The sequence below is a fragment of the Takifugu flavidus genome, unplaced genomic scaffold (assembly GCF_003711565.1).
Source record: "Takifugu flavidus isolate HTHZ2018 unplaced genomic scaffold, ASM371156v2 ctg367, whole genome shotgun sequence".
NCBI lineage: Eukaryota > Metazoa > Chordata > Actinopteri > Tetraodontiformes > Tetraodontidae > Takifugu > Takifugu flavidus.
Genome location: NW_026621991.1, coordinates 22129 through 35548, shown reverse-complemented (window position 1 = coordinate 35548; position 13420 = coordinate 22129). Strand labels below are relative to the sequence as shown.

General features: G+C 41.8%; 1 protein-coding gene across 1 annotated transcript; it reads right to left on the bottom strand.

Annotated features, from left to right (window-relative positions):
* Nucleotides 1-1835: 1835 nt before the first annotated feature.
* On the bottom strand, nt 1836-5818 carry LOC130520388 (uncharacterized). The gene is made up of 2 exons (XM_057024114.1): nt 4419-5818; nt 1836-4268 (listed from the first exon to the last, which is right to left on the bottom strand). Exons 1-2 carry the CDS (start codon nt 5357-5359, stop codon nt 3374-3376), a joined length of 1836 nt encoding a protein of 611 aa, XP_056880094.1. The 5' UTR covers nt 5360-5818; the 3' UTR covers nt 1836-3373.
* Nucleotides 5819-13420: the final 7602 nt, after the last annotated feature.

Genomic DNA, 13420 nt, shown 5'->3' with positions numbered 1-13420 from the left:
CATTTTTGGTCAGAAGACACATTTATTTCAAAACAGAGGTGACTCAACATAATCATGTTAAAACGTATGCTGCAGTCACATTATGACTTTTTTGACGTTTTCTCGTGGAGAAAACATCATTTTTGGTCATGAGAGACATTTATTCAAAACAGAGGTGAATGCATCATGATCATGTGAAAACGTATGCTGCAGTCACATTATGACTTTTCTGACGTTTTCTCGTGGAGAAAAAATCATTTTTGGTCAGAGAAGAATTTATTTCAATACAGAGGTGAATGCAACATGATCATGTGAAAACGTATGCTGCAGTCACATTATGACGTTTTTGACGTTTTCTCGCGGAGAAAACATCATTTTTGGTCAGAAGACACATTTATTTCAAAACAGAGGTGACTGCAACATAATCATGTGAAAACGTATGCTGCAGTCACATTATGACTTTTTTGACGTTTTCTCGTGGAGAAAACATCATTTTTGGTCAGAGACACATTTATTTCAAAACAGAGGTGAATGCAACATGATCATCTGAAAACTCATGCTGCAGTCATATTATGACTTTTTTGACGTTTTCTCGTGGAGAAAACATCATTTTTGGTCAGAAGACACATTTATTTCAAAACAGAGGTGACTGCAACATAATCATGTTAAAACGTATGCTGCAGTCACATTATGACTTTTTTGACGTTTTCTCGTGGAGAAAACATCATTTTTGGTCAGAAGACACATTTATTTCAAAACAGAGGTGAATGCAACATGATCATGTGAAAACGTATGCTGCAGTCACATTATGACTTTTTTGACGTTTTCTCGTTGAGAAAACATCATTTTTGGTCAGGAGACACATTTATTTCAAAACAGAGGTGAATGAAACATGATCATGTGAAAACGTATGCCGCATTTGTAGTGGGTCTGAAATAGCCACATATAGTTTATTATGTTAACAGACACCCCCTCTTTTTCATTTTAATATTTGAACCTTTATACGGTTTGCAGAAATCATTGCCACTTTGCACCAGTAGAGGGTGCTTTAACACCAGTGGGTCCAAGCAAACAGTCTATGCTCTGCTTTTGCTCTGCGCATGTGCAAAGAATAAAATACACTGCGCAGCAGTAGCGTGAGCTGACAACTCTCGTGTTGTGTGTTTGGATCCACAGGTATGTAAAATGTACTATTTGTACAGTTCTTTTCAGTTAAACTATGTAGCAACATATAAGCGAAGTCATGAAGGGAAGCTAAGCACTGTAAGATGTTGAAATATGTACTTTATCGTCGTGGTTTGTTATCGGGCATTCCCGTCAGCAAAAGGTTAGTTAAACAAGAGTGAGTGTATGTGTGTGTGTGTGCGTAGTTCCGACCATAAAAGTTACTGGTGACTAGTTATTGTTTGTTAGTACTATTCTGAGAGTAATTGGTATGGTACTTGCCATGTTGTGTATATGAATGTGAACATTCAAGCGCATGTGCAAAGAATAAAATACACTGCGCAGCAGTAGCGTGAGCTGACAACTCTCGTGTCGTGTGTTTGGATCCACAGGTAGTTATACCGTAGATCAGCCGCTCAGCGCCCGCCGCCTGAGTGGCTCATGCTGCCGGACCAGAGACCCCTAGCTCTGGCGCCGGTAACAAAAACATCATTTTTGGTCATGAGACACATTTATTTCAAAACAGAGGAGAAAACATCATTTTTGGTCAGAAGACACATTTATTTCAAAACAGAGGTGACTGCAACATAATCATGTGAAAACGTATGCTGCAGTCTGTTGGATTGCAGTACCTCTCGTGTGTCACTGCCAATCCGCGTGTTCTTTAAATGAAGACTTCAAGTAAACAAATGTCAATTTCAAAATGTATTTAGCAAACAGAATCAATTCAAGATACAAATATTACAGAGCTCCGGGCCAGTTCATAACCCTAGCAACAACAAAGTCAATTGTCAGGGCATGAAGTCTGACGACCTAACTATCCCTTGGCCCAGTTTATATAGAAAGACATATATAATTATTGATGCTAATTCAGTCCAATCCAGTCCTTCTTCTTGGGTGACTTCATCTTCTTCTTCCTGCCTCATTTGGTGTTGGTGCAGTCCTTCTCCATTGTCTTCTCAGATGGCCAGGCCAGAGGTCTTATTCCTGTTCAGGAACTTAATCACCCAGTAAATTATGCTGTCATATCTTACGATGAGGGTCTACCATTTCCTGTCCGGCTGGCTCCAACTGTCTGACCAGTATTCATGTCAAAGAAGGGTCAACCGACTTACTTATGTGTATTCCTACTAAAGAGTATATAGTATTCCTAACTTCTAAACTAACTGTAACATAAACAAAAACATATAGTATAACACATGCTAATAAGATAAAAGATGCTAACAAGATAAACTAATTCTCTTCAATCCCCCTTTTGGCCTAGCCTAAGCTAGGCCAATAAAACAATTCATTGACTGCTCCCTTTGCTATAATCAAGAATAATAAAAGTTTAATCATGGTGCCGTCTTCTTTGGATGTTCCTGGATCTGTCCAAGCGTTCTCTACGAATTACCTGCTGGGGTACATTGATTCCAGTGATACCAGAGTTAGGATTAAGGTGTTAGGTTGTTAGTATGTTAGGATGTTAGGGTTAACAAGTAATATTCGCTCTGCAACTTCAACGGGACCAGTCCACCTGTGCTCTGACCACTTTCACTTGATGACTCTCAGAAGAACCCATTCAGCTGTGTGTTGAGTTCCTGGATCCTTACTGGATGTGGTTACTGAAGTTGCCTGTTGGGAGAAAACTGAGAGAGTTGTCTTTAGTTGAACAATTTATATTTCATACAAGTGCTGGGCTGGCCTATGGATTTTCTGCTCCTGGTCCCAGAAAGGGCACCCCGCTCGAGCTCAAAGGGAGTGAATCCTGTTCGAGAGCTTAACAGAGCTTCTTCCTGACATCAAGACAATTGGAAGCGCCTGTGTCCATTTCATTCCACTGTGAGCACATATCTTGCCAATTTTGCTCTTCAGTGTTTGATTCATTCTTTCTACCTTCCCTTGTAATTGTGGATGCTAGACGGTACCAAATGCATGTTTAAGGCCTAATGTTTTTCTACTTCTTGTAAATCCTTATTTTTTAAAATGAGTTCCATTATCAGACCTAATTCGTTTGGGGAAACCATGTGTTGGAATATATTGATTAATCAAAAATTTAATAACACTTTTTGCATCTTCTGCTTTCACGGGAACCGCCTCTGGGTAGCCAGTGTATGCATCCACTGCGACCAAGAGGTATCGGAACCCATTGACCCTGTCTATCATATCAGTGAAATCTATAATTATTTCTTGCCCTGCCATGGGGGCAACTGGAAACTTGCCCTCGTGTGATCGAATTGTTGATTTCACATTAAATCGTGTGCATATTGAACCTTCTCTGCATCATTCGTGGTTTCCCGCAATGTGTCAGGCCGTGGGCCTCTTCCAGAACGGCATCTACCAGACCGGGCGGGAGAACAGGTCTGCCGTCTGGGCCCCGCCAAATTCCTTCAACTTTCACAGCCCCCCTTTCCTTCCAAACTGTTTTTTCATGTGGAGAAGCTTCTTCTTGATCACAACTAAGTCTTTCCCTGTCGTATCTTGGAAGAATTTCATGAACTGTTTTCTCTGCCAACAACAAATTGTAACTTGGTTTATAACCTGCAGCCTTCTTTGCTGCCTGATCTGCAGCCTCATTACCTCTTCCCTCCAGAGAGTTCTCTTTGCTGTGACCTTTGCACTTTACGACTGCGACCTCTGCTGGTTCCATGAGTGCCTGTGTCAGTTGCCTCATCTCTGCCTCATGTTTTATAGGAGATCCCGATGCTGTGATAAAACCTGCCCGCAACCATTGACAAAGTTCTAAGTGAATTGCTCCCACTACATATGCTGAATCTGTATTGATGGTCACTCTCTTTCCCTTTGATATTTCTAATGCTCTAATAACTGCCCTCAATTCTGCAAGTCGTGCTGACTCTTTACCTTTTATCTTTCCTGTTTCCACTTCCTCAAAGCCTTCTTCTGACTGTCTAACTATTGCATAGGCAGCTTTCAGACCCTCTTGTGGGTGTCTGAAACAACAGCCGTCTGTGAATAGTATTTCATCTGGATCCTTTAACGGCTCCGTCTTAAGATCTACTCTGATTTTTTCATCTTTCTTCACTTTCTCTTCACATCTGTGTGGTTCACCCTCTCCCATGCCATCTGCCATATTGATCCCTTCATGTGTGTATGTTATGTGTGGTGCCGTTAAAATCTTGTCCATCCTAGTCTGCCTAAGTGAGGTCATGGTGAATGCTGCTGAGCTGACCAGTGATACCACACTATGTGTTGTAAGAACTGTCAGAGCATGACCCATCACTAAATGTGCTGTTTTTTGTAAAAGTTTTGCTACCCCTGCTACATGCCTTACACACGATGGCTGCCTGTTTTCAATAGGGTCCAGCATTATACTTGCATACATTAATACTTTCCTTTCACCCCCTTTTTTCTGAAAGAGAACACCATTTACTGTATGTTCTCCTTCAGAAACATCCAAAAAGAAAGTATCTTTATATTCCGGAATGGCAAAACATGCAGATGTCGTGAGTGCCTGTTTAAGAGCAATGAACGCTTTCTCTCCCTCAGTTGTCCATGTCAACCGGGCTGCCAAATCACGCATTCCCTGTTCATTCACCATTACACGTAGGGGCGTAGTCTTTTCTGAATAGGCAGGGACAAAGTGTCTACTATAGCCCGCAAGACCCAGAAATGACAACATTTCCTTTACAGTCTCTGGCTTAGGATGTTCAAGGATAGAGGATTTATGAGCTGGTGATACACCTGTACCCTGAGCAGAAACCACCCTACCTAAGAACGTCACAGAGCGACGACAACACTGAAGCTTCTTTCTAGAGACCTTAAAGCCCTTTTCCCACAAATGCGTAAGGAGTGCCTGTGTTGCCCGCAAACAAGACTCAGCTGATGTAGCCGCCAATAAAATGTCATCAACATATTGAATCAAGACCACCCCTTCTGGTAGAGTGAGGTCCTTCAACAACTTCCGTAATGTCTGATTGAAAATACCAGGGGATAAAATGAATCCCTGTGGTAAACGTGTATATCGTAATTGTCTACCTTTATATGTGAAAGAAAAGATGTCACGCATAGCAGAGTCCAGTGGGAGACAAAAAAATGCATTAGCCAGATCAATACATGTGAACCATTTATGGGAAGGAGACAAAGCTGATATTGCAGTATATGGGTTGGGAACTGGCACTGTGGGTGTTGTCACAATAGAATTAATACGTCTCAAATCATGAGCCATCCTATATTTCCCTTTTTCCTGCTTCTCACTGGCAAAATCGGAGTATTCCATGCTGAAGTGGAATACTCAAGAACCCCAGAAATTAACAGCCCTTCTATTGTTTCCTGAATGCCTTCCTCAGCAGGTGGTCTGTGTTTATATTGACTCTGCCAGACAGGGTTGTAATCCGAGACACTGAATGACACTGGCTCAACAGTAGAACACAACCCCACATCTGTCGGGCCAGAGGACCATAAAGTTTCTGGAAGTGCATTTAAAATTTGTGCACTGTCCGGATGATCAGTCTTTTCTCTCCCATGAAACCTCTGAATCTGTCGATGTTGTAAGATTACGGAGTTAGTAGTTGTATGCATTATCTTGTAACTCTTTTCTGAAGGAGAATATAACAGGCCAGGAATCTGAGTAGAGCTCCAATCTGTGACACTCATTAACCTTTTTATCATAGGACCAAGGTCCTTTGCCTGATGTTCAGCATGGATGGCAAGGGTAACGTGGGGACACGCTTCCTCGGCCATCTCGTACCACTCATTTTGTTCAGCAATAAGGTCAACCTGCGCAGCCACACCCTCAGGCCCCACAAACAAACACGGTGATGTAATCATCCAAAAATTTCCTTGTAACTTTTCTCTAAACGCATCCTGATAGACCTCATTATTCTCACGGTCATAAAATATAGAGTGACATATAGGGATCAACTGGCGGGGCAAAGGGACTCAGCATCGACAGCCAGGGCCTCCAGCTCTGAAACAATGCCACAACACCGACACCGACACCAGGTGAGGTCTCAGGCTCAAGTTCTCCCCAATAAATGTCCGCCCACACCCCTTGTTCTGGAAAGGGTGTCACACTCATCAGCATCTGTCCCTTCACACCTTGGTGTGGAATACAGCAATTCAATTTCATTCCATTAGGAAATTGCACCACCAGACCTTTGTCTCCACACAGAATAGCTGCTCCTGTCCTCACCAGGAGATCTCGTCCCAACAGGTTGATAGGGCAATGTGGTGAAATGACAAAGGGGTGCAATACAGTCTGTCCAGCAAAACGAGTCACTAATGGCACAGAAAACGGCAGTCTCTCCGGGCTTCCTGAGAACCCCACAAGCTCGACGGTGTCAGATGAAATCAGCTCCGGTGTTAAATTCCATGAGATAGTGGAATAGCGGGCTCCTGAGTCAACCAAGAAAGAATGTCCTCTTCCCTGCACCGTCACGCGGACGAGGGGATCTGCCAGTGCCTCGTCCGCGGGGGCCCCTGGGCCCCCTCACTGCAACTCATCGTAGTGCCAATTTCCCGCTGGGAATTGGCCTTGTGGAGCAACCTCAGGATTTGGAGCACGATATTGAGGTCTTCCCCTTCCTCTGTTTCCTCTGTTAGACTGGGGGAAGAAAGGAGGGTTTGGGCCAGGTCCGAATGTTGGAACACCGCCTGGTACATCCGGATAGTTGCGATATGGACAGTCCCTTTGCCAATGACCATACCCTTTACAGGCGTGACACTGATCTCGGCCAAAGTATCCACCCATCGAGCTGTATCCCTGCCCACCGCGTCTCCCACGCATGCCTCCCCTAGGACTCACCCAATGTGGGTTTATAGGTACAAAATCTTGGTGCGGACCTAACGGATCTGGCTGCACCTGCCGAGGAAACTGCTGAACCATCTGTTTCTCTTCCTTTCGTTTATCATTAAGCTTTTTCCGTGCCTCATCTAACTGCATTTTTAGGAGCTGTTCCTGGGCTGTCATCACCCCCTCTTTCTTTCCCTGTTCTTTAACTTTAAATGTGTTGATGTGGTGAGAGAGATGTCTCTCCCAGACCTCCGCTGTGCTGCCTGGAAGGTCAGGATTTCCTTCCATGGCTTCTTTCACTAACTGTGGAAGTCCTAAAATTATTGCCTGACGGAACAAAGTGGTGTGTAGATTATCTGAGCCAGGATGGCACCCTGTGGCACACATCCATTCCTCTTTACACCTCGTAAGGAACCCATGTGCCGACTCACTTTCCTCCCACTTAAATCTTAAATTCTGCATTGCTCCTGGAGATACTGGAAATATCTGTCTCATAGCTTCACCAACCCTGGTCGCCCAAGGCCCAAAACGTGCAGCATTGGGTCTGTCTTTAATGCCTGCTGCTACTTCAACTTTCTCCAAATCCCAGAGAGACACTTGTCTCCCTAAAATTCCTCTAAAGTCTCCTACCGCCAGCTGCATGCTCTGTGTTAACTGAAAAGGGTAGACATCCACTTGCCGCCTCCCTCTGCGGGTGGGGGCATCTTATCCACCAAACAATTAATGTCTGTGATAGCAAATGGAACATATGTTGGTAGCTGTCCTCCTCTTTTCTGTATCAGAGGGGCCTGAAACTGCGGCCTTCCTAAAACAGGCCCCTTACTCCGCGTGTGTATTCCTATCTGACCCGCCTCCTCATTATTTATGGCCCCTGTCCACGGTACACCTCTATCCTCACACTCACTCTCTTCCCATGATTCTAATTCATATAATTCTGTCTGAGCTTCAACAGGCTCCTGAACCTCCAATTCTCCAATAAATGTAGCTGGAATTTTGTAGGTATCTGTCTTATTCTCGCTCTCCTCTTTATCACTGCCATAAACCAATCTTGCCTTCTCCTCCCTGTGCTCGGCCCTGGCAAATCCTCCTGATGGATCAGCTCTTTTCACTTGTTTTGTTTGATTGCTAATTGTTTTAAAGACGTTTAATGCAGATTTTTGACTGTCCTGTTTTTTGAATATAGTTTGTTGGGAGATTTTAGGGCGAACCACCTGAGCTTCTTCTCTACATTCAATTTTTCCTAAGTTATCTTCAACCTCTTCCTGTCCCTGTTTGATCCTGCTAACCTGTCTCCAAAGTTCACCCACTGTCTCACGTAACTCCTGCATTTCTTCATTTCTGTCCACATCTAACTGACCACTGTTAATAGTCAAAACTGGCAATTGATATGGGGGTGGGGAAGAGGTAGTAGGTAATGATGGATAAAGAGTGGTGTTAAGTGTCAGTGTCTGGTTTGGATCTTCTAATGAAGGTTTCTCTACATTGGGCACTCGTGTGACCCCCCTAGATCTGAAATAGTGCACCGCTGCACATGTCACAGCCACAACATATATCCTTCGACGCTTATCTTCTAACTCCTTACCCTGTTTTTGCCACGATTCTCCTGCTATAAAACCTAATTTTGTATTATCAAGATGATCGTGTAATATGGTGTGAGTTTCTGACTCCCACTTACACAATGCTTCTGCTAAATTAACCTTCACCTCTGGAGGGGGAAGTATCTTCTGCTTCTGAGCTTCCTTCCACAACTTTTTTATTGCATCCAATTCTCTTTCCCTGTCCTCTTCTTTCATGCCACTCACCACCTGATCAAGAGTCCACTTCCACTGTTCTTCAACAGACCGGGATAGGGAGAATATTCTCCCTGATCCCAACACGCTTTACCACATTCTAGTTCCATCTTTAACTATGCTCCCAAGTGAGATTGAATGTGAATGACTCCAACGGTCAACTCAATGCCTCAGTGAAACAAGCTTCTAGATCAAACGTCTTTGATCCGGTTCCACTCTGGGGTTAATTCCCAAGGACAAAGAGCCTTTTAATTCACGTTCACTCTGGCACTTTTCCAACCCACACAAAAACACAAATCTCGGGCGTCGGGAGTGTCCGTCCCGTCAACTGCGCTCCGAGTCCCAACCCAAATCTTTTTGATATACAGTGCACTGCATACAGCAATACAGCACTGTACTAGTTACGGTTTACTCTAACCGTCTATTCCCTGTTTTTTCAACGTACTTAACTTCCGGCCTCTAACCGTATTTCCCTGTTTTTTCAACAGTACTTCCGGCCTCTAACCGTATTTCCCTGTTTTTTCAACAGTACTTCCGGCCTCTAACCGTAATTCCTGCAGTCGTTTCAATATTTTCTATATTTGTATCTGGAATTTATAACTAGGACACTTCAATTGACAGTGACGACAAATTTAGAAATTGCCAATGTGCAGAGCTTGATTAAACAGGTGTCTGCTTACCTTTTTATTAGGGATCCCATTGTCGTCAGTTGTCCTCCGAAGTGACCGTTGTTGAATTCTTTGCCTCAGATGACTTCTCTGACTTCATCACGTCGGGGTCACCAAATTGTTGGATTGCAGTACCTCTCGTGTGTCACTGCCAATCCGCGTGTTCTTTAAATGAAGACTTCAAGTAAACAAATGTCAATTTCAAAATGTATTTAGCAAACAGAATCAATTCAAGATACAAATATTACAGAGCTCCGGGCCAGTTCATAACCCTAGCAACAACAAAGTCAATTGTCAGGGCATGAAGTCTGACGACCTAACTATCCCTTGGCCCAGTTTATATAGAAAGACATATATAATTATTGATGCTAATTCAGTCCAATCCAGTCCTTCTTCTTGGGTGACTTCATCTTCTTCTTCCTGCCTCATTTGGTGTTGGTGCAGTCCTTCTCCATTGTCTTCTCAGATGGCCAGGCCAGAGGTCTTATTCCTGTTCAGGAACTTATCAATCACCAGTAAATTATGCTGTCATATCTTACGATGAGGGTCTACCATTTCCTGTCCGGCTGGCTCCAACTGTCTGACCAGTATTCATGTCAAAGAAGGGTCAACCGACTTACTTATGTGTATTCCTACTAAAGAGTATATAGTATTCCTAACTTCTAAACTAACTGTAACATAAACAAAAACATATAGTATAACACATGCTAATAAGATAAAAGATGCTAACAATAAACTAATTCTCTTCAAGTCACATTATGACTTTTTTGACGTTTTCTCGTGGAGAAAACATCATTTTTGGTCATGAAGACATTTATTTCAAAACAGAGGTGAATGCAACATGATCATATGAATATATACTGCAGTCACATTATGACTTTTTTGACGTTTTCTCGTGGAGAAAACATCATTTTTGGTCAGAAGACACATTTATTTCAAAACAGAGTTGAATGCAACATGATCATATGAAAACGTATGCTGTAGTCACATTATGACTTTTTTGACGTTTTCTCGCGGAGAAAACATCATTTTTGGTCAGAAGACACATTTATTTCAAAACAGAGGTGAATGCAACATGATCATGTGAAAACGTATGCTGCAGTCACATTATGACTTTTCTGACGTTTTCTCGTGGAGAAAACATCATTTTTGGTCAGGAGACACATTTATTTCTAAACAGAGGTGAATGAACATGATCATGTGAAAACGTATGCCGCAGTCATATTATGACTTTTTTGACGTTTTCTCGCAGAAAAAACATCATTTTTGGTCAGAAGACACATTTATTTCAAAACAGAGGTGAATGCAACATTATCATCTGAAAACTCATGCTGCATTCACATTATGACGTTTTTGACGTTTTCTCGTGGAGAAAACATCATTTTTGGTCAGAAGACACATTTATTTCAAAACAGAGTTGAATGCAACATGATCATATGAAAACGTATGCTGTAGTCACATTATGACTTTTTTGACGTTTTCTCGCGGAGAAAACATCATTTTTGGTCAGAAGACACATTTATTTCAAAACAGAGGTGAATGCAACATGATCATGTGAAAACGTATGCTGCAGTCACATTATGACTTTTCTGACGTTTTCTCTCGTGGAAAAACATCATTTTTGGTCAGGAGACACATTTATTTCTAAACAGAGGTGAATGCAACATGATCATGTGAAAACGTATGCCGCAGTCATATTATGACTTTTTTGACGTTTTCTCGCAGAAAAAACATCATTTTTGGTCAGGATACACATTTATTTCAAAACAGAGGTGAATGCGACATAATCATCTGAAAACTCATGCTGCATTCACATTATGACGTTTTTGACGTTTTCTCGTGGAGAAAACATCATTTTTGGTCAGAAGACACATTTATTTCTAAACAGAGGTGAATGCAACATGATCCTCTGAAAACGTATGCTGTAGTCACATTATGACTTTTCTGACGTTTTCTCTCGTGGAGAAAACATCATTTTTGGTCAGGAGACACATTTATTTCAAAACAGGTGAATGCAACATGATCATCTGAAAACTCATGCTGCAGTCATATTATGACTTTTTTGACGTTTTCTCGTGGAGAAAACATCATTTTTGGTCAGAAGACACATTTATTTCAAAACAGAGGTGAATGCAATATGATCATGTGAAAACGTATGCTGCAGTCACATTATGACTTTTCTGACGTTTTCTCGTGGAGAAAACATCATTTTTGGTCAGGAGACACATTTATTTCTAAACAGAGGTGAATGAAACATGATCATGTGAAAACGTATGCCGCAGTCATATTATGACTTTTTTGACGTTTTCTCGTGGAGAAAACATCATTTTTGGTCAGAAGACACATTTATTTCAAAACAGAGGTGAATGCAACATAATCATCTGAAAACTCATGCTGCATTCACATTATGACGTTTTTGACGTTTTCTCGTGGAGAAAACATCATTTTTGGTCAGAAGGCACATTTATTTCAAAACAGAGTTGAATGCAACATGATCATATGAAAACGTATGCTGTAGTCACATTATGACTTTTTTGACGTTTTCTCGCGGAGAAAACATCATTTTTGGTCAGAAGACACATTTAATTCAAAACAGAGGTGAATGCAACATGATCATGTGAAAACGTATGCCGCAGTCATATTATGACTTTTTTGACGTTTTCTCGCAGAAAAAACATCATTTTTGGTCAGAAGACACATTTATTTCAAAACAGAGGTGAATGCAACATAATCATCTGAAAACTCATGCTGCATTCACATTATGACGTTTTTGACGTTTTCTCGTGGAGAAAACATCATTTTTGGTCAGAAGACACATTTATTTCAAAACAGAGTTGAATGCAACATGATCATATGAAAACGTATGCTGTAGTCACATTATGACTTTTTTGACGTTTTCTCGCGGAGAAAACATCATTTTTGGTCAGAAGACACATTTATTTCAAAACAGAGGTGAATGCAACATGATCATGTGAAAACGTATGCTGCAGTCACATTATGACTTTTTTGACGTTTTCTCGCAGACAAAACATCATTTTTGGTCAGAAGACACATTTATTTCAAAACAGAGGTGAATGCAACATAATCATGTGAAAACGTATGCTGCAGTCACATTATGACTTTTTTGACGTTTTTGACGTTTTCTCGCGGAGAAAACATCATTTTTGGTCAGAAGACACATTTATTTCTAAACAGAGGTGAATGAAACATGATCATGTGAAAACGTATGCCGCAGTCATATTATGACTTTTTTGACGTTTTCTCGCAGAGAAAACATCATTTTTGGTCAGAAGACACGTTTATTTCTAAACAGAGGTGAATGCAACATAATCATGTGAAAACGTATGCTGCAGTCATATTATGACTTTTTTGACGTTTTCTCGTGGAGAAAACATCATTTTTGATCAGGAGACACATTTATTTCAAAACAGAGGTGAATGAAACATGATCATGTGAAAACGTATGCTGCAGTCATATTATGACTTTTTTGACATTTTCTCGTAGAGAAAACATCATTTTTGGTCAGGAGACACATTTATTTCAAAACAGAGGTGAGAGAGAGAAATGGGGTACTTCTTGTCAAAGTGACAGGTTGACCTTTCCCTGAACCCGCCCACATCTGTTCCCCCCCCCCCCCCCCCATTCCCGCCTTTCTCCTGCCCGCCTTTTTTTAAAAAGGGAGGAGGGTAGATCCCCCCCCCCCCCCCCGCCTTTCTCGCTTGCTCGCCTGTTTTTAATAAGGGCAACAGTTACAACAGTTACAAAACAGTTTTGCCATAGTCCTGGCATAGCCATCCGTGGACAACATGAGTAGTTCTACATCCGTGATTGGTGAGACGGCTGTGACCGTTATAAGAGAATTGTGTGGAAAAGTAGTTGAAAAATCCACGGTGTTTGTACAGCGTTCTCAGGCGTCACCTTCTGAGCCTTTGCAGCAAGAATGGTCTTTGGAGCCTTATAGTCAAACAGGGAGTTTTGGGTATGTGTTCCGTTACAAGACGGGGGAGCTGAATCTCTATCAGCGGGAAGAATCTTCCAGTGAGGGCCCTATGTTGTCGGCTACGATGAAAGTTAGACTGTTAGAACCC

Bases quoted from the DNA above. Each gene is read 5' to 3' on its own strand.
- LOC130520388 (XM_057024114.1), bottom strand. From the start codon at position 5,359: ATGGAATACTCCGATTTTGCCAGTGAGAAGCAGGAAAAAGGGAAATAT. The intron at 4,269-4,418 runs GTGTGTAAGGCA...TAGGCAGACTAG, and splicing joins ATTGAAAACAGGCAGCCATC to GATGGACAAGATTTTAACGG.